The sequence below is a fragment of the Camelus ferus genome, chromosome 9 (genome assembly GCF_009834535.1).
Source record: "Camelus ferus isolate YT-003-E chromosome 9, BCGSAC_Cfer_1.0, whole genome shotgun sequence".
In the NCBI taxonomy this organism is placed as follows: domain Eukaryota; kingdom Metazoa; phylum Chordata; class Mammalia; order Artiodactyla; family Camelidae; genus Camelus; species Camelus ferus.
Genome location: NC_045704.1, coordinates 56,420,103 through 56,444,030, shown reverse-complemented (window position 1 = coordinate 56,444,030; position 23,928 = coordinate 56,420,103). Strand labels below are relative to the sequence as shown.

At 50.4% G+C, this 23,928-nt stretch overlaps 1 protein-coding gene across 6 annotated transcripts in view; it reads right to left on the bottom strand.

The window, feature by feature from the left end:
- Positions 1 to 1,556: 1,556 nt before the first annotated feature.
- Positions 1,557 to 23,928, bottom strand: part of NECAB2 (N-terminal EF-hand calcium binding protein 2) — a 71,984-nt gene continuing 49,612 nt past the window's right edge. For 5 of the 6 annotated variants that reach the window (XM_032486859.1, XM_032486858.1, XM_006183960.3 and 2 more), the window contains 11 exons: positions 23,667 to 23,775; positions 21,519 to 21,544; positions 21,251 to 21,348; positions 11,607 to 11,743; positions 9,360 to 9,478; positions 9,078 to 9,157; positions 6,559 to 6,612; positions 5,927 to 6,039; positions 3,338 to 3,415; positions 2,707 to 2,798; positions 1,557 to 2,071 (listed from right to left, as the gene is read on the bottom strand). In XM_032486859.1, the coding sequence (XP_032342750.1) occupies positions 2,043 to 2,071; positions 2,707 to 2,798; positions 3,338 to 3,415; positions 5,927 to 6,039; positions 6,559 to 6,612; positions 9,078 to 9,157; positions 9,360 to 9,478; positions 11,607 to 11,743; positions 21,251 to 21,348; positions 21,519 to 21,544; positions 23,667 to 23,775 (935 nt within the window). In that variant the 3' untranslated portion in view covers positions 1,557 to 2,042. Of the gene's footprint in view, positions 2,072 to 2,706; positions 2,799 to 3,337; positions 3,416 to 5,926; positions 6,040 to 6,558; positions 6,613 to 9,077; positions 9,158 to 9,359; positions 9,479 to 11,606; positions 11,744 to 21,250; positions 21,349 to 21,518; positions 21,545 to 23,666; positions 23,776 to 23,928 lie in introns of those variants that run through there. The other variant, XM_032486862.1, reaches the window with a different exon arrangement.

The following is a 23,928-nucleotide window of genomic DNA, read 5'->3' as shown; positions in this document are numbered from 1 at the left end:
GCTGCAAACAGCAAAATAGCCTTCTTTCTTATGAGTGAGTTGTATTCCATTACGTATATATGCTGCATCGTCTTTATCCAGTTATCTATTGATGTGCACTTAGGATGCTTCCGTATCCTGGCAATGATAAATAATGTTGCTGTTAATAGCGGGGTGTATGTATCTATTTGAATTAATGCTTATTTTGTGGTTAGCTTTAGTCCATTGGTAACTGTGTAAGTAAGTTTAAAAAGCTAAAGGTCAATGTTCTTAGAAACAATGACTAGTACATATATGTAATTTTAAAAATATGTGCAGTGTATTGTGTATATGCATTTGCATGCAACATATTGGTGGCTGTGCAAATTGTAACAACAATTCAACCTAAAAACTGAAAAATGAAAAAAAAAATGGGGTTGCAACACATTCATCCTTTTGCTTAATCACAATGATCAGAGGTGGAAGAAAGGTTGGTTTAAAAAAGTCCCTTTCTTTTGCCTCTTCCAGTAAACCCCCTGGTTTTGGGTGAGCAGCCGGCATCAAACCCTGCAAGGAGGTGGGACCTGCCATGGGGAGCAGGGGCTCCAGACAGCAGGAGGCTGGACAGCGGGGGCAGAGCCTTGCCTAAGTGTGACAGCTTTAATGACCACCACAGTTCACAGCTGGCAGCTCCCAACTCAAAGCAGCAGATAGAGAGACCAGCCTAGGTCCTGCCCCTGCGAGGGCGCTGCCTCCTTTCTTAGCCCCCTCCCTCCCCTCCATCCTGCCTTAGTAAAGGGACACATAGCTCTCTCCTTCCAGGTCCCTCCAGACTTCTGTGTATGCTGCCCCGGACAGAGAAAGAGAGAGGATGTTTGTTACAGAGATTCCAGAGTCAGATTTGAAACTATCTTTCTAGGGTCTTGATCTCCTGTCTTGTTGGACTAGCAGCTTTACAAGTATGCAGTGAAGGGTGAACTGTGTCCAGAGAGGTCTGGCCTTTGCCCTAGGCTCCTAGGAGATGACCTCTAGGACCTTGGAACAGCCTGCCTGATGTGAGGGTCTTTGTTTACCTGAGGTCACAAGGTATCAGTTTGACTCCCAGAGGGGCTGGAGGCTAAGGTCAACCTTGTCTACAGGCCCCGCCCCTAACAGAAACTTTTATCACCAAGGCTCTGGTGGGGCTTCTCTGGTTGGCAGTTACCAAACCAATGCGTGACATCAGGCATCAGTGCTGGGAGAAGCAGGTGCTGTCTGGATACATCACTGGGAGGGGACAACTGTAAGCTCTGTGCCTGGTCTCTCTCGGACCCTCCCCACCATGCCTCTTTCCCTTGGCTGATTTCAATCTAGCCTTTTGCTCCACGATCTGTAACCATGAGTATCATGGCTTTGCTGAGCTCTGAGTCCTTCTAGTGACTTACAGAACTGAGGCAGGGGGTTTTGGGGACCCCCGACCTTTGCATTTGTTGAAATACATACCTCGTAGCCTGGGATAACTTGGTTCAGATTTCCTGGATAATATGGAGCCCCAAGCATCCTGAGCTTCACTGTGCCAGCTGTCATCAACTAGGAAATAGGAGACCAACACGCAGCCATTCCCAGCGGGATTTTATTGGTTCCTGCCCAGGTGGCTCTTTGCCGGGCAGGGCACAGGCTACGGGGGTCTACTGCCACCTGCGGGCGCGGCCCAGGCCCAGGTTCACTACGGGGTCTCGGCTCCTACAGGCAGAGGAACGGCAACCAGGAGGGGAGAGAGAAGGGTGAGTCCTGCTGAGGCCAGGGTTGGGTGTGGGGGGCCAAGCATGCGTGGCCATTTGAGGGGGGAGGGGCAGGGGCTGCCTCCAGGAAGCCTCCGGTCGCTGTCACCACTGCCCTTTGGTTTCAGCAGGGCCCCAGCAGCTCCGAGGCCACTCTGCCCACAGGGGCAGGGCTTCTCCTTTGCTTCAGACAGCGGGAAAAGACATTCTCATTTGGAAGTATGTGGAAAAGACAGCTTGTATACAAGTTTCTAGAAAAGAGTGGACGTCCTTCAGAAGAGGGAAGGCGGCGGCAGGCTCACCTGCGGGGCCTCAGGGAGGTGGTCAGTCGCGGCCCAGGGTGCACCAAGCAGCTAGTGAAAGGGTTGGAGAGAGACTTGTCAGGGGGAAAAGGCCGTGGGGAACAGCAGCCCCTCCCCTGCCCTGCACCCTGGGGACACCGCTCCCCCATCTGCTCAGGACAGGAGAGCGACTCCTGCAAGCCCATCCCTCATTCATTGGGGGCCAACTCTGTGCCAGGGTGGCCTGCAAGAAGGAAAGGGGTGCTGGGGGGAGCTCAGTGCACAAAGCAAGGCACTGGGCCCCTCAACAGGTGCAAAGGCACCTGCTGGTCGCCCTGGCAGTGAGTCACAGGTTACCTGGAGGTAACCTCAGTCTGGCTATGAATGGGGCAGGGGGTGGTCCCATGGTGGGGACTTCCCTGGACTAGGGGGAATTTAGGGGGAATTTCTGGGCCTCTGGCACAGGCCCAGTACCTGCTGGGCTCGGGGCCCACCTCCCCAGGGCCCCAGCCTTGTCTGAGGCCTGTGGTCTCCCTGCATCTGGGACACTCCCTGCACGCCTGGCCTCGGCAGTGAGACCTCACTTGTGGACTTTATAATTCCTGGCAGCAAAGGCAAGAGAATGAAGTCTGGAAGGTTTGGACCTCAGCTCAACCACTTCTCCTGAGTCCATGGCCTCCCTGTTCCCAGCCCTCCTCCCCACCTACCTGGCACTGAGATCCGGGTGAGGGCCTCGGGCTGGCTCAGTGTGTCCACTTTGACGTGCCGGAACGCCTTGCACTCAGGGCTCTGCAGGTGCCTGCAACCCAGGGGGATGCCAGGGAACTCTAGGCCCGGGGGTCCGGCTCCAGGTCCGATTCTCACCCTGACTCAGCCTGGGCTGGGGGCTGATACCCTCGTCAGCCAAGCCCAGGGCTCAGAGCCCTCGTGGGAAGACAAGAAGGCCCGGGGTGACTGCTGGGGCCATGGGGGAGAACAGCCTGTTTCTGGCCTCCCAGTGAGCAACCCTTCAATGAGAGAACAGTCTGGATTTTTATCCTCGGGCGACAAACAGGAACAACCTTGGCCTCAGCTCCCAGGGCTGGTCAGAAACCTGGATTCAGAGCCCAGCTGAGTGTGAAGAGAGAGTCACTGAGAAATGCTGCCTCCAGCTGGACCGAGGGCACATGGGGCTGACAGAGGCCAGCATCCTGGGTGGTGGAAGCTGCTGGAACCTGGACTCTGTGACCCTCCCCGACAAGGAAAAGGCCTGAAAAAGGGGGCGGGGTAGTCCCCCTCCACACATCCCCCCACCGAGCCCCCTGCTGCGGCCGGCGCTGCAGCCCGGCCCACGCCTACCTCTTCCACTCCTCCTCTGTCTCCCAGAACTCATACACCACGAAGGTGAAGCCGTCCGCCAGCCTCACGGCTGCAATGCTGCAGAGAGAGAGGCCGGAGTCAGCGGACAGACTGGGCGCCCCCACCTGCTCCTCCCTGGAGTGCACACAGAGCACCCCAGAGCCAGGCTATGGGACACCTGCAGGCCCTGGATAAGTGAGGCTGGCAGGAGCTGCGGCGGCCAGGACAGGCAGCCCGAGGCTGCTCTCGGTAACGCAGGGCCTTTCTGATCAGAACAACCTGAAGCCTCCATGACCAGCTGTCCAGTGTCACCGTTTAAGTATCTCTCTACCACCTGGAGCAAGGAAGGCCCTGCCGAGTGGCCAGTACCTGTTTGTTGAATGAACTGTAATAAAATCTCATTTTTTAAAAGGCTTCTCTTCACTAAAACCTGAAAAAACCTAACTTTAAAAGTCAAAGCTTCTCCCACCTGCCACGTTCTCCTGCATAATCATGGTCTCTTTTAATCCTCGAAAGCAGGAGCCCTGGGTCACTGCTGCCTTACCTGGGTGAGGGGCAGGCCACTCCCTCATTTTAAACAGGACCCCTAGACTGGGGCTGGGGACGAGGGCAGGGGGCGCCTCTGAGAAGGTGGTCGCCATGGGGAGCGGGAGGGCCGGCTTCCCAGGTGACATCTCTAACAGCCGACCTGGCCGGCGCTTCCTCCTCTTCCTCACACGCCCCGTGGAACACAACCCCAGGCAGCCCTCCAAGAGGAGAATCTGTCAGAGGCGGCGTCTGCTGTATAATTATGGGCAATTCCGGGTTTTGCCGCACAGGATAGAAGCAGGGAGCCAAGGCCACAAATGGTATCATCAGTTCATTAGGTTCCAGCCTAAAATTACCCGCAGACAGGGAACAGGGCTGCGTGATACCTAGTCATTGGAGGAGCCGCGGCCCTTCCCAGAGGCGGACCCACTGCTTATGGGCCTGTCCCTCTGTTCACAAAGGTCATCAAGCAATTTGGTTCACCTAAGTGTGGTGGCGGCAGCACAGTGACAGCAATTATGGTGACTGTTTGGCTGACGCACTGATTGGTTTTTCGTGGGGGGAGGGAAAGGCTTCGGGCTGGGTAGGGGGTGCAGGCAGGCAGGCTTGGGGTTCAGAGGACACACGGTTCTTCAATGCTCCGGTGAAAACCCAACTGCGTGCCGCTCCCTCCCCTCTCCCCCAGCCCCCCTCTTCCTGCATTTTTCTCCCACAGTAAGCGTGTAGCTCCCGTGGTTTTAGGTGACCTGCATGGCCACCACTCCCAGGATCTCCCCACTTGTATGTGGCATCTCGACTGGCACCTGGAATGTAATGCGACTCCTCCACCTACCTGACCTTCCCGGACGTCTCCAGCTGTGCACGCAGCCCTCTCCTCTATCAAGTTTCTGAAGCCAAGAATCTCAGATTCTGCCTCGTCACCTCTTTTCTGCAGCCCCCTCACCCCAGCCATTGAAGTCCGCTCAGCTCTATTGCAGAATCGATCCCAGCTCTGCCATGCTGTGCCAAGGCCGAGTACCCTCCCCAGGTGACGTTCCCCTGCTGCCTGGCTGCACTCTAGTCCCCAGCCCTTCTTCACACAAGGGAGACAGGACTGAGTCTCCCTCCTGCTGAAGCATCTCCCACCTGGTCCCTGGTACCTGGAATGGGCAGGGCTGGCGGAGCGGACGTGACTGGGCCTGCCTGCCCAGCTGCTGATTATTTTTTCAAACACGGCACCCTTGCTGCCACCCCTGCTGCCACTCCAGTCTCGCCTCCAGCCAGGCCCCTGCCTCAGATTCTGCAGGTGGGGCTGCTCAGTGCACATGCAGCCCCTCCGCACAGCCCCCTCGCCCCTAGGACCCTGTCCCCTGGCTTCCAAAGCACCCATTGCCAATGGGAATCATCTTTCATTTCCCTCCCCTCTCCCACCACCCAGGATAAATGTTCCACAAGAGCAGCCACCTGACTGACACTGTGCCCCCAGGGCCTCGCCCACGTGCTCCCGAGGTAGGAAAAAGCAAACTGGAGACGAAAGGAGTCCAGGCAGGGACCAGGGACAGAGCCTAGTGCTGCTGCTCACTGGGCCTGGACAGAGGGGCCAGGGACAGGAAGGGAGAGGGTCTGGTGGCTGGTGCCAACAGCCCTCAGGGACCACCTCCAGCAAGGGTGAGGGCTCAGAAGCCACAGAGCAGTGCAGGCCTTGGGAGCAGGGACCAGAGGGTGAGGCCCCAGGAGGGCAGACACCGTGGACTAGAACTGGGGGACGCTGACTATAGTCAGGCACTGGCCTACACCCACCACAGCAGTCATTCCACTGACACCTCTGAGTACCACAGGCAGCGGGTCTGATCAGCAGTCCCACTTTGCAGATGAGTAAGCTGAAGTCAGGGAGATGACATCATGGGCCACATTTGCACAGCAAGGGGAAGCCCAAGCTAGGACTGGAACCCAATCTTGGAATCGCCCCGCTACATGCTTCCCTGAGGTCTGACTTATTTTCAGGGATGAGGCTGGTCCTGCCCTGTCCCTCCTCCCCCAAGCAGAGCTCCCTGCCACCGGCCCGCCCCTTGGCTCACTCACTGAAAGCAGTTCCTGGCTCCGGCGGTGCGCCGCAAGTACTGTCGCAGAGAGCCCAGGAACTCGCCCAGGTGCTCAGGGCACACGGCCATCTCCTGGCGGACCAGCTGCAGATGCTGTGATGTCACAGGGTGGGTGAGCTGTTGTCTTCAGACTCCCTGCCAGCCTTCTGCCCCAGGATGCCACCCAGCCCCAAGGGCACAGCCTGGGACTCAGTCTCCCCAGGACAGGACAATCTGGTCAAGATAAAACCAACCCCCCGACGCCCACCATACACAGACACACGCTTGCATTTTTACATGTGAAAATTGGCTAAAAATGGACTAAACTTATGAAGCCAAATGCTAAAAAACAGACAAAGGGCTTTGGAAAGACAGAGCTGCCTGCAAGGCATCAGATCCGAGACACAATAAAATAAGTGACCAGCAGGACTGTTTCTGTCACTGTCCTGCTGATAGCTTTGCTCCTGGCCAAACTGAGCTACAAACACTCCTGGGAGGGGAGGGTGGCCAAGTGCAGGGGCTGCATCTCCCCTTGTGGAGGTGGCAGGGTAGGAGGGAGCAGGGACATCAAGCCACCTGCATTCTGAGTCCCTGCTCAGGCAGGGATGGGGCCACAGGGGAGGGGGGCCTCACCATGTTGATGCCTTCTTCATCAGAGAGATGCTGCTGAAGGTCAAACCAAAGTGTCTGCAACAACAAAGCATGAAGAGATGATGGAGACAGAGGCCACCTCTGCAACGGAGGCTTCCAGGATCACCACAATGACACAGGATCTCCCAGGGCCAACAAAGAGCTCCAGCCCCTCCCCTCCAAGGTTCCAGGGACTCCAGAGTCCCTGGCTGGTGGGAGCTCCCAGGGGCCAGGCCTCCCTGGGCAGGGCTCAGCCCACCATCCAGGCACAGGGCTGGCTCATAGGGAACCTGGGTAGCCAGGCTGGAAGGCCAACCAGAGGGAGGGACACAGATCTCTTCCGGCCCTGGCGTCTAGGGGCACTGGAGCCATAGACGCCAAGCAGGACAGTATTGTCCCTGGTGAAATCACACACCCGTGTCTTTCTTCTCTACACAAGCACATGTGTGAGGCAGTCACCTGGTGTTAAGGAAAACAAGAGTGGCAGACGTGCAGGACCCATCTTAATTCTTAATGTTTGAACAATGGGCCTGGCCTGATCGTTTCTGCACTGGGCCGGGTAAATTCCACAGTCGGTCCTGAAGAGGGTACTGACTTATCGGGGACACAGTGTGAATGCGCTTTGTAGGTGGCTGAGGTGGTCCTGCCAAGGCAAATTTGTTTCCATCCTTTTACCACCATATAGGTGGGCTCCTGGAGAACACGGGCTGCAACTGGTTCCCTAGGTTTCTCCCAGCCAGCAGGGCCGAAAGAGGGTGAGGATGAGCTAAAGATGAGGGAAGGGTGGAGCAGGCATGGTGGCACCTACCTATACACCCCCCTCTCCCTGCCTCGCTGTCCCAGCGCTCCTCCCCGGCCCAGACGAGCCAGGAGCACTCAGGTTGGTCCGTCAGGGCGGAGACCAGAGTCAGCCTCGGATTGGGTCCTGCTCTCAGCCCGGGCCAATCAGAGGCCGGCGAGGAGGGCCCCGCCCCGCCTCCAGGACGCCCAGGTGCTCCTCGGTTTCCAACCAGACGGTTGTTAAGGCGACTGGGGCACTAAAAATAAGCTTCAAAGAGCCTCCCTCTGGGGGCGCCCGCAGAGTTGTTATGACAACCGGGTCTCAGGGTCCCCCGCCTAGCCTTTCCCACTGCTCCTACCCAGCAGCTGGCTTTAACGTCGGGGTTGGAGGGGGGGGTAGGGAGAGCGATCCCATCTCGGCCTCAGCCCTGCAGGTGGGATCACGGCCTCCTCCCTCTGGACTCCCAAGTCTCGGCCCTAGCCTTCTCCTGGGGACCCCGCCCGCTGCCCTCACGAATTCCTCAGAACTAACTCACAAACCCATCAAAGCATGTTCTTTTGCACTTTTGCAAAAGGTATAAAATTCAGAAAAGTAGGAGAAATGTAAAATTACCACTGCAAGCCTACAGCCCGGAGATACCTGTTATCTTGGTGTATGGAGGTGTATGGGTATGGTGTGGGCATGTGTATAGGTTTTGGTATCAGAATGTCTAATAATAATGGCTAAACAACACTGCTAATATTAAGTGCTAACTATGCAGCAGGCTTTGTGCTAAGCCATTAAGACATTATGTTATTCAATCCTCACAACAACCCTGTGAGAGGTACCATTCTGATTATTTTCTCTATGGTTAGAGGACTCTGAGGTACAGAGAGGGTGAGTCACTGGCCCAAGGTCACACAGCTGTGAAGTGGTACAGCCAGGATTCAAACACTGTCACTCTGTCACTGGTAAACCTTAAGTGAAACTGTTTCCTTTCTTCCAAAAAATATTATTATGGCCTCAATTGCATTCCCCCAAAATTCATACGTTGAAGCCCCAGTACCTCAAAATATGACTACATTTGGAAATAGGACCTTTGAAGAGGTGATTAATTTAGAATAAAGTCACATGACTGGGCCCTAACCCAATATGACTGGGGTACTTGTAAGATCAGGACACAGACAAGGAGAAGACAGCCATCTACATGCCAACAAAAGAGTCCTCAGAAGAAACCAGCCGTCCAGCATCCTGATTTCAGATTTCTAGGCTTGATCTGTGCGAGGATGAAGGCCTGGGTTTCAACCCCCAGCCTACGGTACATGGTTCTGGAAGCCCTGAGAAACACACAGCCATTCTCTGAGTCCAGAAATGTTCTCTGAAAACATGATTCTGCAAAAGCTGTCCCACTTCCTATCACTCGTGGACACGCCACACTGTGTTTAAAAGACTTCACGCTGCCAGTCCTTCTAACTTCTCCTGGGACGTCACCAGCCCTCACCCCCCACCATGCTGCTGCCTGCCCAGACCACCCCACCTTCAAGCCTCCTTGGAGCGCTGTCCCCTTGGTGCCTGTGACCCTGCTGACTTACTCCCCTAGGCTCCTCTCCTTGGGTCTGTACCTCGGACATGTTCCCAGGGTCTGCCTTGAGTCCATGCTCCACCTGGGGGATGTCCCTTCCCAGGCTCTCCAATTTCTGTCCCTGGGAGCTGAGAGGGTGGGGGACAGATAGAGGGATGGAGATGGGGGCTCAGCACTCACCTTGTTCTCCAGCCGTCCTATCAGCTCTGCCAGTCGGCTGACCTGGGCCTCCAGGCCCTCCTCCTTGGGGTCCGAGGAGGCTGGGTGAGAGAGACAAAGCTGCTGATGGGGGCAGGGCCAGGCCTGAGCAGGAGGGCCAGCACCCCGCCCCTCTCCCCAGGGTAAGCCCTGCCCCCAGTCCTAGATCCTGTGGGAGGCCCAGGCCCCACCTGGACCACTCTGAGAATTCCTTCCAGGACCCCCAGCCAGTGCCCCACACCCTGGGCCATCATGCTCTCTCACCAGGTGGAAAGCTCTTCCCTTGCTCTGCAGCCATGAACTTGTGGTTGGGGGCATAGGGGGCTGTGGGGCTCCCAGACCAGGTCTCCACCATGCTGTGGCTGGGTTTGCTGTGGTTGTGTCTGCAGGGAGAGTAGGGAAACACATACTATGAGGGAGGCCGTGAGGCCCTGGCCGCTGCAGCAGCTTAGACAACAATCAAGCACCGGCAATGGGCTGAACCGTGCACAGAACTCACTCCGCGGAGCCCCATCCCTGTGAAGCAGACATCATGTACTTGGTCCACAGAGGAGGATGCAGGGCCCAGAGGCTGAGGCCACGCTGCTAGCGGGACATGGTCGGGATCAGAACTCATACCCATTCTAGGAGCCCAGACCCTGCTCCCGGGAGGTTCAGTTCCAGGCCCCCAAGCTCCCTGTGGCTCATAGCAGCCCCTCCCCTACCTGGCCTGCCTCCCCAGGAGCTGATTCAGTGTTCCGCTGCTCTAGGGGGTGGGACGGGGCTGGGTTTGCAGCAGTCAGACAAGCCCCCTCTCCAAAAAAGGAAGCTCTAAGACACAATGGAGAGCGAGCATCTAACAGGACAGACACCCATGATCCTGAACTCAGCCTGGCCACATCTCCTGCCCCTACACGGCCCGCCCCCTACACTGATGTGCACAGCCCCCCATGTCCTGAGACACACACACAGCCCATCAGACACTGTGCCTGGCACACGCTAGGGACTCAGCAATGCTTGGTGAATGCCTGAACCCCTACGTGCAAAAATGCTGGAAAATACACCAGACATCCACATACACACAGACACATGTATCCACATCACACTCCCGCGGGCACAGTGGTCCCAGCCCCTCTCTGCCTTGGGAAGTGCTGCCTTGCTGTGTTCTGGGAGTCCTCTCCTGGGAACCAGCAAGCCCAGCAGCCGCTCCCTGTGCAGCAGGCCCCCGTGGGAGGAGAAAGGATGGCAGGGTCTCTGACATGTCAATCCTGGTGGCTCATCAAACCAGCAGCAAATTAAATGTGGCCTTCAGACTGTTATTTAGGGCAGCGGGAGTTCCCCAAGGGCAGTAGGGTCTGAACCAGTGACTCCAGCCTGGATCACGCCATCCCCAGGGCTGGGAAACACGATGCCAGGGGACTGCAGGAGGGAGCTGGGAGAGGTGAGGTTTGGGCGGTTGGACGTGGGAGTGCACAGGAAGCAGATGCATCTCCCTGTCTAGATGTGCCCCCACCCCTGCCACCCATGTCCCAAAGTAAGGTCCCAAAGAGGGGGCGGGCAGGGGTAACCGCTGACACAGGACAGAATTGGCAAAGTGCAGGAAATCAGCCATGGAAATCGGGTACCAGTCCTATCTGCTCTGCAGCAGGATAGAAATGTCAAGTTTTTAATCAAGATAGTGACCAAAAAATGAAGAATATCTAAGCGACAGCTTCCAGAGCTGTGGCTGTTAACCTCAGGGACCCTCAAAATCACAAGACTGATTGCAGATGCAGAGTCCTGGGCTCAGCTCCCAGGGGCCCAGATCCAGCGGGCATGGCCGGCGACCAGGAATCTGCATTGTGTATTTCCCAGGTGACTGGGCTGCACGTGTTCAGAGCAAATGCATTTTGGGAACAGCATCATAGAGCAGCCTTGGCAATTGTGTCTGTGTGGGACCAGCCCTGCACCGATCAAAAAGCACATACACAAACGCCTACCCCAGGCAACCAGCATCCTGCCCAGCCAGGGCTCTGCCCGGGAAACCCAAGGCTGGCAGAAAGTCAGGGCTCAGACACCGGGCTCTGGCTCCTGTCTATTTCCATTTCCTTATTTCCCCTTCGCTCTGGGCAATCAGCTGTGCTGGGAAGAACAGGCACAAGAGGGTTGGTCTCAACTTGGGAAAGCAAATGTGAGGGCTGGTGGTCCCCACAGTCTGTCTCCGGAGCCCAGACTCCCTGCCTCAACAGTGTCCCCACCCAAGAGGGGGGACCCCGGGGCTTTTCCATGGCTTCAAGGACCTGCAAATGAGTTTTAGGTAAACAATAATGTGAGCAAAATTGGGGTTGGGGAGTTGGCAAAACTGATGAGAGTCTAAGAACTAGTCATAACAATGTGAGGAGGCAGGCATATAATCGTCCCCATTTAGCAGCTGGGGAAGTGGAGGCACAGAGAGGGGCAGCAGCTTCCCCAAGGTTGCCCAGCTTCCAAGAGCACACACATCACCCCAAGGTGTGCATGGCCCAAGTGACCAGCAAGATTGCATGGACGCACCGGATCTGGCTGGTCTGCTCCTCGATGGCCTCCACGGCGCTCTCCACCGAGCTCAGCAGTGCCTGGATCTGACTGGCCGTCTCCTTCAGGAGGAAGCGTGTCACAAACTGGTCCACATTGCTCCCGCCTTCATACACCTGGGGAGGGAAAAGAAGCGGAGCAGAGGGGAAAGAGGTTGGGGAGGGGTCAAGGGTGGGGATCTGGTACAGAGCAGGGGGGACACCTGGGGTTGGTGTCTCTGCTTTGCCGGGGGACGGGGGACCCCCGGCTCCTGCATGAAGGCAGGGTCTATGGACTCAGACCCCAAGGTGTGAGCCCTGGCTTCACCACATACTAGTTCTGTGACCTCTAGGAGCACAAGAATCATTGGAGCATCTAGCTTACAAGGTTGTAGTGAGGACTGAATGACAAAAGGTATATAAAATACTCAGTGCTGCGCCTGTCACAGAGCAAATACTCCACGTACTGTAGCCACTGTGATAAAGATGATGGTGAAGATGGTGGTGGTGGTGATGATGGCAATGATACAGTGGTGATAGATGATGATGATGGTGATGATTATGACGGTGGTGAAGATGGTAAAGGTAGTGGTGGCAGTGATAATGATGGTGATGATTATGACAGTGATGACGATGGTGGTGGTGGTAATGGTGGTGATGATATGATGATGATGGTGAAGACAGTGGTGGTGCTGATGGTGATAATGAGGATGGTGATGAAGGTAATGACATGGTGATGACAGAGATGATGGTGATGATGATGATGATAGTGGAGATGGAGATGAAGATGGTGGTGGGGGTGATGACGGTGACTGGTGGGGATGTTGCTGATGTTGCGGACAGGGATAAAGTAGTAGGGAAGAAGAATTCACAACTTCTTCTCCTGCCTTCCTCCTTTTTGGGACGGGCGTGGGGTCACATACCTATAGTCCCAGCTACTTGGGAGGCTGAGGTGGGAGGATCACTTGAACCTAGGGGTGCTGGGCTGGAGTACACTATGCCTATCGTGTGCCCATACTAACTTCGGCATCAACTTGGTGACCTCCCAGGAGCAGGGGACCACCAGGTTGCCTAAGGAGGGGTGAATCAGCCCAGGTCAGAAACAGCAGGTCAAAACTCATGCTGATCAGCAGTGGGATGGTGCCTGTGAACAGCCAATGCACTCCAGGCTGGGCAATACCCCATCTCTCTTAAGAGAATCCTGTATCCCCTAAATGTTCCATATACCCCCTTAGATGAATAATAAAAGTTTGCCTTTAAAAACATAGTGAATTCTTTGGGCCCCAGGCCTACAAGCTGCTATGCTGAAAAACGACAGACGTGAACCCAAAGCAGCCGGAGATTAAACTGTCTCCCCAAAAAAGTGCCTGAGACTCAGTCCCCAGAGGGAGGGAATGAGAGGGGAGTCTTGGGGGAAAGAGCGGGAGGCTTAGAGGCCACATGAAGAAGAACTCTGCGGGATATGAACAGGGTATTCCACAAATTTTGCTCTGTGGGGTGGGACAATTTCCCCTTTGGTCAACAGTCTGCAGCAGAGATATTTCTCAAGGTTTCTGGATCCAGCAGGGTTTCTTTTGGCTTCAGAAAACTTTACGGTGGAAGAGAGAAGGCTCTGGCTCAGCCGGGTCACTCCAGGATGACAAGGATCAAAGGACCCTGTCCTGGGAGCCAGCCCCTCCAACCCTGTGCTGCTCTCCCCGCCTCCTCTGCCAAGACCCCACCCATCTGAGCCACCTGCTCGGCACCTTGGAATTCTGCCCAGTCTGTGGCAAGGCAAGGGAACACAGGGCTCTCCAAGAAAGAAAATTAAACCATCCATCACTCTGACTGGGAATTAATTAGCACTAATTGCACAAGGGAACCACAGTAGAGACAGACCAAAAAATGGAGGTAGGGGTTGGGAGCAGGGGAGCAAGGGTGAGAGGGGAGAGAGGCCAAGAGGAGGGCACTGCAGGATGGGAGGGGTGGAGGTGGACACCCTGTGCCAACCACCAGGCCAGCGTGCTGGACGCAGGCCCCGGCAGAGCGCATGCCAGTTTCTGGTGGCCCACTGCACTGCGATGATCAATTACCCTTCCTAGCAGACAGCTCAATTCACACACATTCCAGTGGTCAGGGGGCTCTGGACAAACAAATGGCCAAAAAAGAAGGAGACATAACCCAGTAAAAGATCTGAACAGAAAGAGAAAGGCTACTAAAAGCCATTAAGCAGAAAAATAAGCTGCAGTAAGTGTGTTAAAAACACCCAGATAACTGACTATACCTCAATAAAAAAAGAAAAAGAAAAGAAAACACCCAGATAAGTGTGACTGGTTAGCTGAATTAAAAAAAAAAAAAAACAGACAAGTTAAAAAGGCAGTTTTTACTCTTTTGTCCTCCACCACCATCGATGCCTCAGTCGAGGAGCCAGCTCCAGAGATTCCAGAGGGAAAGGATCAGATCCAGGAATTTTGCATTATGGGGACAAGTGACTCATACGCAGGATGACAGGGAGATCTTCTGAAACCTAGAAACCTCTGGACGTTTACCACATGAGCACTTGTCTGGCAAAGAATACCTAGGAATTCCTCCCAAATCTTCTAGGGTTGAATGTGAGAAAGAAAAGTTTTACATAGAGAGGTTGTGAGAAAAAGCATGGTGATCACCCAAGTTAAAATTAAGGTTCTACAGTCAGAATGACCATCACTCAAAAGTCCACAAACGACACATGCTGGAGAGGGTGTGGAGAAAAGGGAACCCTCCTACACTGCTGGTGGGAATGTAGTTTGGTACAGTCATTATGGAAAACAGTATGGAGATTCCCCAAAAGACTAAGAATAGACTCACCGTATGATCCAGCAATCCCTCTCCTGGGCATATATCCAGAGGAAACTCTAATGCGAAAAGATACATTCACCCCAATGTTCACAGCACCACTACTTACAATAGCCAGCACATGGAAGCAACCTAAATGTCCACTGAAAGATGACTGGATAAAGAAATTGTGATATATACCATAAGAAATGATCAAATAATGCCATTTGCAGCAATATGGATGGACCTGGAGATTGTCATTCTAAGTGAAGCAAGCCAGAAAGAGAAAGAAAAATACCATACGATATCTCTTATATGTGGAATCGAAAAACAAACAAACTTACTTACAAAACGGAAATAGACTCACAGACATAGAAAACAAATTTATGGTTACCAGGAGGGAAGAGGGTGGGAAGGGATAAATTGGGAGTTAGAGATTTGCAGATACTAACTACTATATATAAAACAGATAAACAACCAGTTTATACTGTATAGCACAGGGAACTATACTCAATATCTTGTAGTAACTTATGCTTAAAAAGAATATGAAAATGAACATATGTATGTTCCTGTATGACTGAAGCATTCTGCTGCACACCAGAAATTGACACAACATTGTAAACTGACTATCCTTCAATAAAAATATATTTTAAAAAAAGGGAATATTCCCTCACACCATACACAAAAATAAACCCAAAATGGCTTAGAGACTTGAACATAAGACAACTATGAACCTCTTAGAAGGAAACACAGGCAAAACATTATCTGACATAAATCTCAGCAATGTTCTCCTAGGGCAAACTACCCAAGCAATAGTTATATAAGCACAAAGAAACAAATGGGACCTGATTAACTTTATAAGCTTAAACCTTGTAAGCTTATACTTAAAAAGAATATGAAAACAAATATATGTATGTTCCTATATGACTGAAGCATTGTGCTGCACACCAGAAATTGACACAACATTGTACACTGAGTATACTTCAATAAAAAATATGTATATATACATATATATACACATATATTATATATATATAAAACTACAAAAGAATAGATTAAATGAAAGTTTCTGCTATATAGCACAGGGAACTATGTTCAGTATCTTATAATAACCTTTAATGAAAAAAGAATATGAAAATGAACATATGTATGTATATGCAACTGGGACTTTGTGCTGTACACCGAAATTGACACATTGTAACTGACCGTACTTTAATAATAAGAAGAATTTTTTTAAAGAAAAAAACAAAAATCAAACCTTATTTACTATTGTAAATGGAAAACCAGCAGCATATGTCATAAATGAAGGCAACTGTAAACATGAATACAGTATAAAACACATACAAAAAAATTAAGGTTCTAGAGGTTGGGAAATAAAAACATTAACATGATTAAAGTGTAACTATTAGTGGTTCAGTCAGTAAGGAGTGTCCAAATATGGAAAATAGTCAATCATCTCAAAAATTCTTCTAATTTCACAAAAGGGAACAGAATGTGTTTTTTATTAGCTAGGTATAAAAATGGGATTAAGAGTCTTAACGATGTATGTTTTAGAAGTCACTAGTGAAATGAAAACTACAATGTTTACCTCTGAAATCATAATCAATGTTAAACAAAGCAGATGAACGAACGGTAAAAAAGAGAAAGGAACATTAAAAAATGGGAAGCACGTAAGATTACGACAGCAGCCAGACCAGCTAGATCAGAACAATTAAGAAAAGCCACCTCAACTGCCCCGTGTAAAGGCACAGTCCCAAGTTTGATGAAATGAGGTCCACCTGGAGGCACAAGGAAAGCCAAGCAGCACGGAAGGATCTGCCAAAGGAAAGCCTGTGCAGAGATTCTGCTACCAAATTTGATCAAATGACTGGGACAAGTTGCAATATCACCATCAAAGTAAAATTTAAATAGGAAAGGATTACATAAGATGAAAAGGGTAAGAATAAATGACAAAAGGCATCATGCATCACAAGGACACGACATTATTAAATCTTTGTGCAACGTGAGAGGATATTGCTCTAAATATGGCTCTGGGAGGATTAGATGGGTACAACCAATTTATAAAGCAATTCTGCTTTATGTCGAGAGCCGTATACTGCTCATATTCTCTGACCCAGTAATCCTCCACTTCTGATCATCTATTCTTAAGAAGTACTGCAAAATGTGGACAGATAATTCATGTCCCAAGGTTACAGTGTTATTGATAATAGCAACAACCTGGAAATAATCTAACATCCCCAACAACTGAGAAAAGTATGTAAATTGAAATATTTATATTGATGCTTTTAAACAGCTTTAATAACCTGCGAAAAGTACTTGCTAAAATGTTAGGCGAAAAAAAGCAGAGAACTTTCGTGTACAGAATGATATTAAGTATACTACATACACAGAGAAAAAAAGGCTCAAAGGTAATAAACTAAAATGGTAACAGTGGTTAGGGACGGGGAAAAAGCAGTGATTTAAAAATCTTTATACTCTTTCTAAATTTTGCAACAAAGTATGTACCATTTACATAATAAAAACATAACAAGGTCTACATGCATCAAACATGGCTAAATATACAGACATGAAAACATCAGAAATATAATTAAGTGACAAAATATAATTTAGTGTGAAAAATTAGCTCACCACTGTCCCACAGGACAGATAAATTAGGCTAAGTATCTGCTGTAAATGGCATTGTCAGGATAGTCTGAAAGTCTTTAAAATGGGCAAAAAAGAGACCACTGGGTTTCTTGTGTAGTACACTCTTGGCTTATCTAGGTCTTTCCTTCTTTTATAGTTACTTCTAAAACTCTAACATATAAAAAGATGACAATAAAGCAAATAGTTCTCATCCACAGAAATGCATATGAATTTTGTCTGGTAGAATGCAACTGCTTGTTGCCCTGTGGATAGTGACCAATTCTGCATTTATTCACAGATTTGTTTCCGAACTCCGGGTTGCCTATACATGGGATATGTTCTTTGAATTTTCCTTTGAGCCTGTGTTAACACCTTACTGGTTCTCAAATTAATGAGTTAAAAAAAATCTTTGATGTGTACCTCTTATATTTGTACAAGAGACTCTACTGTATCTTTTTACAGAGTTGTCTTTTAACAGCATCTATTTCATAACAAAGAAATGAGAGCTATTTAAAGATTTTATATTCTCAAAGTTGTCAACTGAAATAAATGCACAACGTAAAAGTTGAGAGTTATGTTTTATTTGGTGGACATTTCTGAGGACTTGAACCCCTTCGAGCGGGGGATGACAGCCTCTCAGATTGCTCTGAGGGACTGCTCCGAAGAGGTAGGGGTGGAGCCAGGATATATAGGAGTTTTACAACAAAGACCAGGTAGTTGGAACATTAAAAGATTACTTGTTAATTGAAGAAAACCAGGCATCTCAAGTTAAAGAATTTAGTGCTTTTCTATGTATGGGAGGGAGCAAACAGTTGGGCTCATTGAATTCATTCCTTTGACAAGCACCTAGCTATCTAGGGCCAGTATCCCATACTTTCTTATTCTGAGTCCCCTCAGGGTGCACCATTGTGAGCAGAGGCCGGGTTGCAGGCTTATCTTCACTGGGGGGGGGGGGCATGTAGCAGCCACTGATGACTTAATGGCTTCAGCACTCACTGTTTACTAATATGGTTTGCAATATTTTTCGTTCACAGAGTACAAGCTACATCTTCTCAAGTATCCATAGGATAATGATCAAGATAAATAACGTAATATGTAGTGAAGAAATCTCAACACATTAAAAATTACTATCAACTACTTGCTTTTATCCTAATACTATGAAATGAGAAATGAGTGAGGACATTAAAAAACTATTAGAGACTACTGAGAAGAAATACTGTGTATTAAGGTCAATTGCTGCAGTGAAAGTACCATTTAAAGGTGTATTTCTAAACGTTCAACCTTAATTACTCCCCCAAATTTAAGCATTTCATTTCACATATGAAAAAGTACAGCAGGAACAATAAACCCAAGGAAATAGAGGTAGGAAATAATAATGATAAAAACTATAAAAACATACAATATAAGGGAAATGTAAATAAATGTATCAGGGGTTGGTTACTAGAAACAACTAATTAAAACAGGCAAAACTCTGTCAAATATAAGGTTTTTAAATGTAGCAAAAAAGGATAAAAATTAAACCAACACCTGAGCTCTAACAGCAGACATTTTATTGAACTTAATTTGCATTAGGTGTCTGTTTTGTTTCACACAGTATTTTAGTTTTTTTTCTTAAAAATAAGAACATACTATGCATAATGGATCATAAAACTGAACACATCCATGGCAGTCTTATTTAAAAATATACCAAAATGGACACCAAAAAGTAAAGAACTAAAATGAGGACTGATCTTAAAATCACTGTTAAAATAACCCCCTCCCCTATTTAGTACCTCAACCCAAGTTAATGGATTCATTCTTTCTATTTTTGAACAGAAAAATGATTCTAAGTTAGAGAAGCTGATTCACACACAGAAAATATTCAAAGCTGCCTACAATTCACTGCCAAACTATCATCCAATCTCAATTTCTCATGGAGAAGGAGATAAAACGGTCAGCTAGTGACAAGGATTCAGCAATGTGGTAAAAGAATAATGCGCCAATTAGGGTTTATCCCAGGAAGCGAAGGACTGACTGTTCAATAGGAGAGAATCTAATAATAGAATCCACCCCATCAATAGCTTATGAAAGATCATATGATCCCTGAAAAATACCAGAAAAGCATTTGAAACAATTTACTACCACCCCCGAAGGCAAAATTGAACGAAGAGGATGCAAAAATATTTTTCAACAGGCTGAAGAGGATTCTAAAATAAGCAGTGGTATTAATATTATAATTAGTGAAGAAATACTAGACAGAAGCATTTGAACATCAGCAGCAAAACAAGGATGGCTGATGTAGGGCCATTTCAATGTTTGCAAATCTGGGGAACATGCGACAGGACACGTCAGAGAAACAGGAACACCTTTCAGAAGTGAAGGTGATCACTAGGTAGCAACTTACATTACAACAGCATATCAACAAAAGCCAACAAGTCAGGTAAAATCAATGGATGCAAGAGAAGTTTCTGAAATAATCAACAAGCTGCATTTCTACAAAAAAAAAAAATTGGTTGGGGGAAGGGTAGAGCTCACTGGTAGAGTGTTCACAAGGTCCTGGGTTCAATCCCCAGTACTGCTATTTAATTAATTAAATAATTTAATCAATCAATTAATTAAATGAATAAAACCCTAATTACCTCCCAATTTTTAAAAAAAAATTGCTTAGAAAACACTCAACAGTAAGAAATGCCCCTTACAACTTACCACCACCACCAACCTACCATAAGAACGCACCAAAGGCTGCATGATTTCCAAGAGCAAAATCTCCAAAACTGCTCTATGTTGAATTGGTAGGCATTAAAATCTTCTCCTTGATGGAGAATTGACTAGTTATGAACAAAGACCAAGAAGCAAGCATGCAGGCTATTAATGCTGAGATAGCATTGCTGGGCAGTGGCCCCATTCACAGATTTGAAAACTAAGGCTCAAGGCAGGGATTGTAATGTGGGCATCTGGTGCACCTCACCCAGCCCATGAAGAATGGAGCTAGGGCCAACACCCCTGTTTGTGCAAGGATGTCAGAGTTTGGGGTCTTTCTGCCCTCCTTTCTAAATCCACTGCCCACCTTGATACCTTCAGAATATCAAATAGTCTACAAGGATGAACAATGAAAGGGAACTGGTCTCACATCCTATTAAAATATACTTTAAAACACCAAGACTCAAAACAGCAGGACCCTAGGACAGAAACCAAAATTTTCCAGGCCCTGTGCTAAGATCCCTTACTTCATTCAGTCCTCAGAAGCACTCTATAAGGTAAATGCTCCCATTCCACAGATGGAGAAACTGAGGTTCAGCAAGAGAAGTGACTGGCTGGGTTCCTTCAACCAGGCCTGGCTGATTCAATCAGCTAAGCTCCCTGGCCTCCACCTGCAAGTGGGTCTGGTGACAACTCTGCAGGGTTTGCCTTTCTGGGCCTCTGTTTCCATAGCTCTGAAAGGAGGGGAGTGACGTCAGCCACCAGCAGAACTGAAGCGAGTGTTCAGTCCTGGCCATCCAAGTCCTTAGGAAGTTTGCTGCCCCTTTTCTCCGTGGGTGCAGAGAAGGAACACCCCCCCACACCAGGTCCCGGGAGAAGCACCAGCCTAGGGAGGATGCAGACTCACACGTGGGGATGGAGCTGGGGGCGGGTGCTTATGCCCACAGAGCTATGATGCCAAGGCACCACAATGCCCAGCTCACAACTGGCCCCATCTCCCAGCCCTCCGTGCTCCTCCCCCACATCAGGACTTCCCTCCACGACATGCAGGGACTCCAGCACTTGGCCCCCTCCCAACACTCCTAGTGGTTCTGCTGCCCAGCTCACGTCTCCCGGCCCAGACACTGCACTCACCACGGACACCACTAGATCCCTGGTCAAGTTCAGATGCTCACATCCACCCCTCTCCCTCCTCACTCATAACCCTGCAAATCATCAGGTCTGACGCCTGTCCAAGGATCCTGAGGGCTCAGTGTGACTGCTCCTCTCTTATAAGACTCCATCCCAGGACCATGCCTGATTCTGGGAAAGGGCTTCACACTCCAAACCAGACCCTGCTGGACAGAGCCATTCGTTGAGCCGCTCCACCCACTTCACAGTTTACCTCACTCCCTCTAGGAGCCCCAGGCAAAGCCCACCTCAGAGCCAGATTCACCCGACACTTGGCATCACAAATCCAGGCATCCTTTGCTGAGGATGCTCTGGGGAAATGTAGAACCAAACCAGCACTCAGACCCTGGACCCCCAGGGGCCACCACACCCACTGACCTTCTTGGTGTAGCCCATGGCCTTCAGGACAGAGTGATTCAAGGTCTCCAGGGAGGCCAAGACGTCCTCATAGTCCCCCATGTGGTCCACAAAGTAATCTGGGGGAAGGGAAGGCAAAGCTCAAGGGTCATGGGAGGACTGTGCCCCTCCCCCCGGGCCCTCCCAACCATCCTGCCTGTGCCCCTCATTCACTACCTCTGCCCAGTCCCACTCCTACCCTCAAAACACACCACACCCAAGTCTTGGTCCCTGCAGAGCGGGCACCTACCACACAGCTCCTTGGTGTCCACGTGGCTGCAGAGACAGAAAGGGAGGGCTCAGAGGCAGGCCTGTCCAGTCCCCCCCCCCCCCACAGCAAGCACAGCCCACTGCAGCTGGTAAAACATCTCCCCTGCCTCCTCTCTTTTCATCCTCTGCCTTGACACATTAAGCCCCACTTTACAGATGAGGGAGCAGCAGGTAAAGGACGCTGCCCCCTCCCCAGGGATCCATGTCTATGCATCTGTCTGACCCCATCACCATGCCACCCACCCCAATCCTCTCCCAAAGTCATCGGCTGAGAACACTGTGAGCAGATAGGGCTAAACCAGGGGTTGGGAAGAGGGAAAGAGCCCGAGACTATTACAGGGTGTCAACAAAACTCTCACAAGATGCGCTGCCCTGGGCATCCCTGCCTGCAGGGTCCTGGGGCTCTGCTGAGGGAGGAGAGTCCTCCTGGTTCTCACCCTAGCCCTGCTAGCCCTTGGGTCTGGCAACCCCACTCCCACAGAGGGGAGAAGCATCCAGTCCTTCCTTGGCGGAGGCTGAGCCCACGAAGACCCCCTGCGCAGATGAAGGCACACGCAGCAGCCTCAGAGGCACCAAAGGGCCTGAGCATTCGTGCGGGTTCTGATGACCTTCCCTTTCAGGTCCAGTTCCCTGACACAGAGAGCAGGGGCTGGCTGAAAGTGTGTGCTGGGTGGGACCCAACTCCAGCAAGATGCTCCTGGGAAAAGGCTCGTGGTTCAGAGGCCCTGCAAACTCTGTCTTGCAGGTTCCCCCAGTTCGCATCACATATTAAAATCCTGGGGGCAGATATCACTCAGTGGTAGAGCCCACGTTTGGTGTGCACAAGGTCTTGGGTTCAGTCTCCAGTACCTCCATTCAAAAAAAAAAATAAATAAACCTAATTACCTCTCCCCCGCAAAAAAAAAAAAAAAAAAATTGTTAAAAGTTCTGACAAATCCTGCAGAAAGGAAGCCTATTTAACGGTGCTTTAAAGCAGCATCTCCCCCATCTTTCCAAGCCATGTGAATGGTTTTGGGTAGAAAGCCGATTTAGCATCCTGAGGAGGGAGTCACACTCCAGGGAACGTTGGATACAAAATTCTCCTAAAAGTCTTTAGAGCTCTGATCTTCTCTAATGGAAAGCCCACCCTGCCCGCACTCACAAGCTGTGTGTCAGTGCCCCTCTCTCCCCTATCCAGCTGCCCAAATGAGGATGAATAATCAACAGGCACCTGCTGAAGCCCTTTCAAGCTCCCTGGGGGGCTGCAGGCACCGCTCAGAACCTCCATCTGGCTCCAGAAACAAAGCATCCCCCTGGAGTGTGCAGCAGGAAGCTGTTTCTTTCAAGTGGCCTTTCCCTGGGCAAGGATGCCCGCGCCACCTGCCCCACCCTGGCTCCCGGCCTGCACCTCCCAGGACACTCAGCCCCACTCTGGTCCAGGCCATCTCTAGCCTGTCACAGGGGACTCCAACTTATCAAATCTGCCCCCAAGCAGCCCCCAGGAACTGAGGTCCTCATAACCTGAGCGGGGTGGAGAAGGGGGCTTCATCCTGCCTGGGGATCCCAAGGAAGTGGGAGGAGTTCAAGCTGGAAAGGGTCAGATTCGTTAGAGGAGAATGTGAGCTTTTGCACTCGATTTAGGGATGAGCTGGGGCTGGAGTTTTTGGCTGACTGAGCTGCAGGTTAAGGTTCTGATGGAGGAGCGGGATGGAGGAAAGGGAGTTAGGTGCAGCAGAAGTAGGGTTACGGTAAGAGTTAGCATCAGTTTGGCTTAAGGCGAGCCCTGGGGAGGAGCAGGGTCACAGAGTTCTTGTTGAGACTAGGGATAAGCACAAAGCGTTGTGGTAGAACTGGGCTAAGTTGCCCCACCTCCCCCTTTCCTCATCCTGCAAAATCCAGGCTCTTTCCCTGCTTCGCCACCTATGCTCAGAAAAGAGAAACACTTGCCAACATCATGTCAATTGGTTCCCTCCCCAAATTGCCCTGACGCAGAGGGGAGGGGGGCAAACAGATCCGGCTTTTGGATTAGGGAGTTTGAGGTCTCCTGCCCCTGTAGTGAGTGGGCAGTAGAGACTGAGTGAGAAAGACGCAGCCACCCGACTCCCTCCAACCCCCCGGAGGGTCTGCTACTGCCCTACACGCAGCTCACTTGGTGTTGTCAGAGTCGATTGTGTGGAAGAGATCCTCCAGTTCTTTCTCGTTGAGGACGCCATCTGCAAAGAAGAGCTGGAATTCCTCCAAGGACAACTTCCCATCATCTGTGAGGAAGGGAGGGAGAGGGGAGAGCAGCAGGTGTCTAAGAGATGGGACATCCCCAGAGCCAGACAATCCCCAAACTAACAGACGACCTCCAGCTCAGATAATCCCTGCCTGCCCCGCTAATCCAAATTAACCAGCAAACTCCAGCTCAG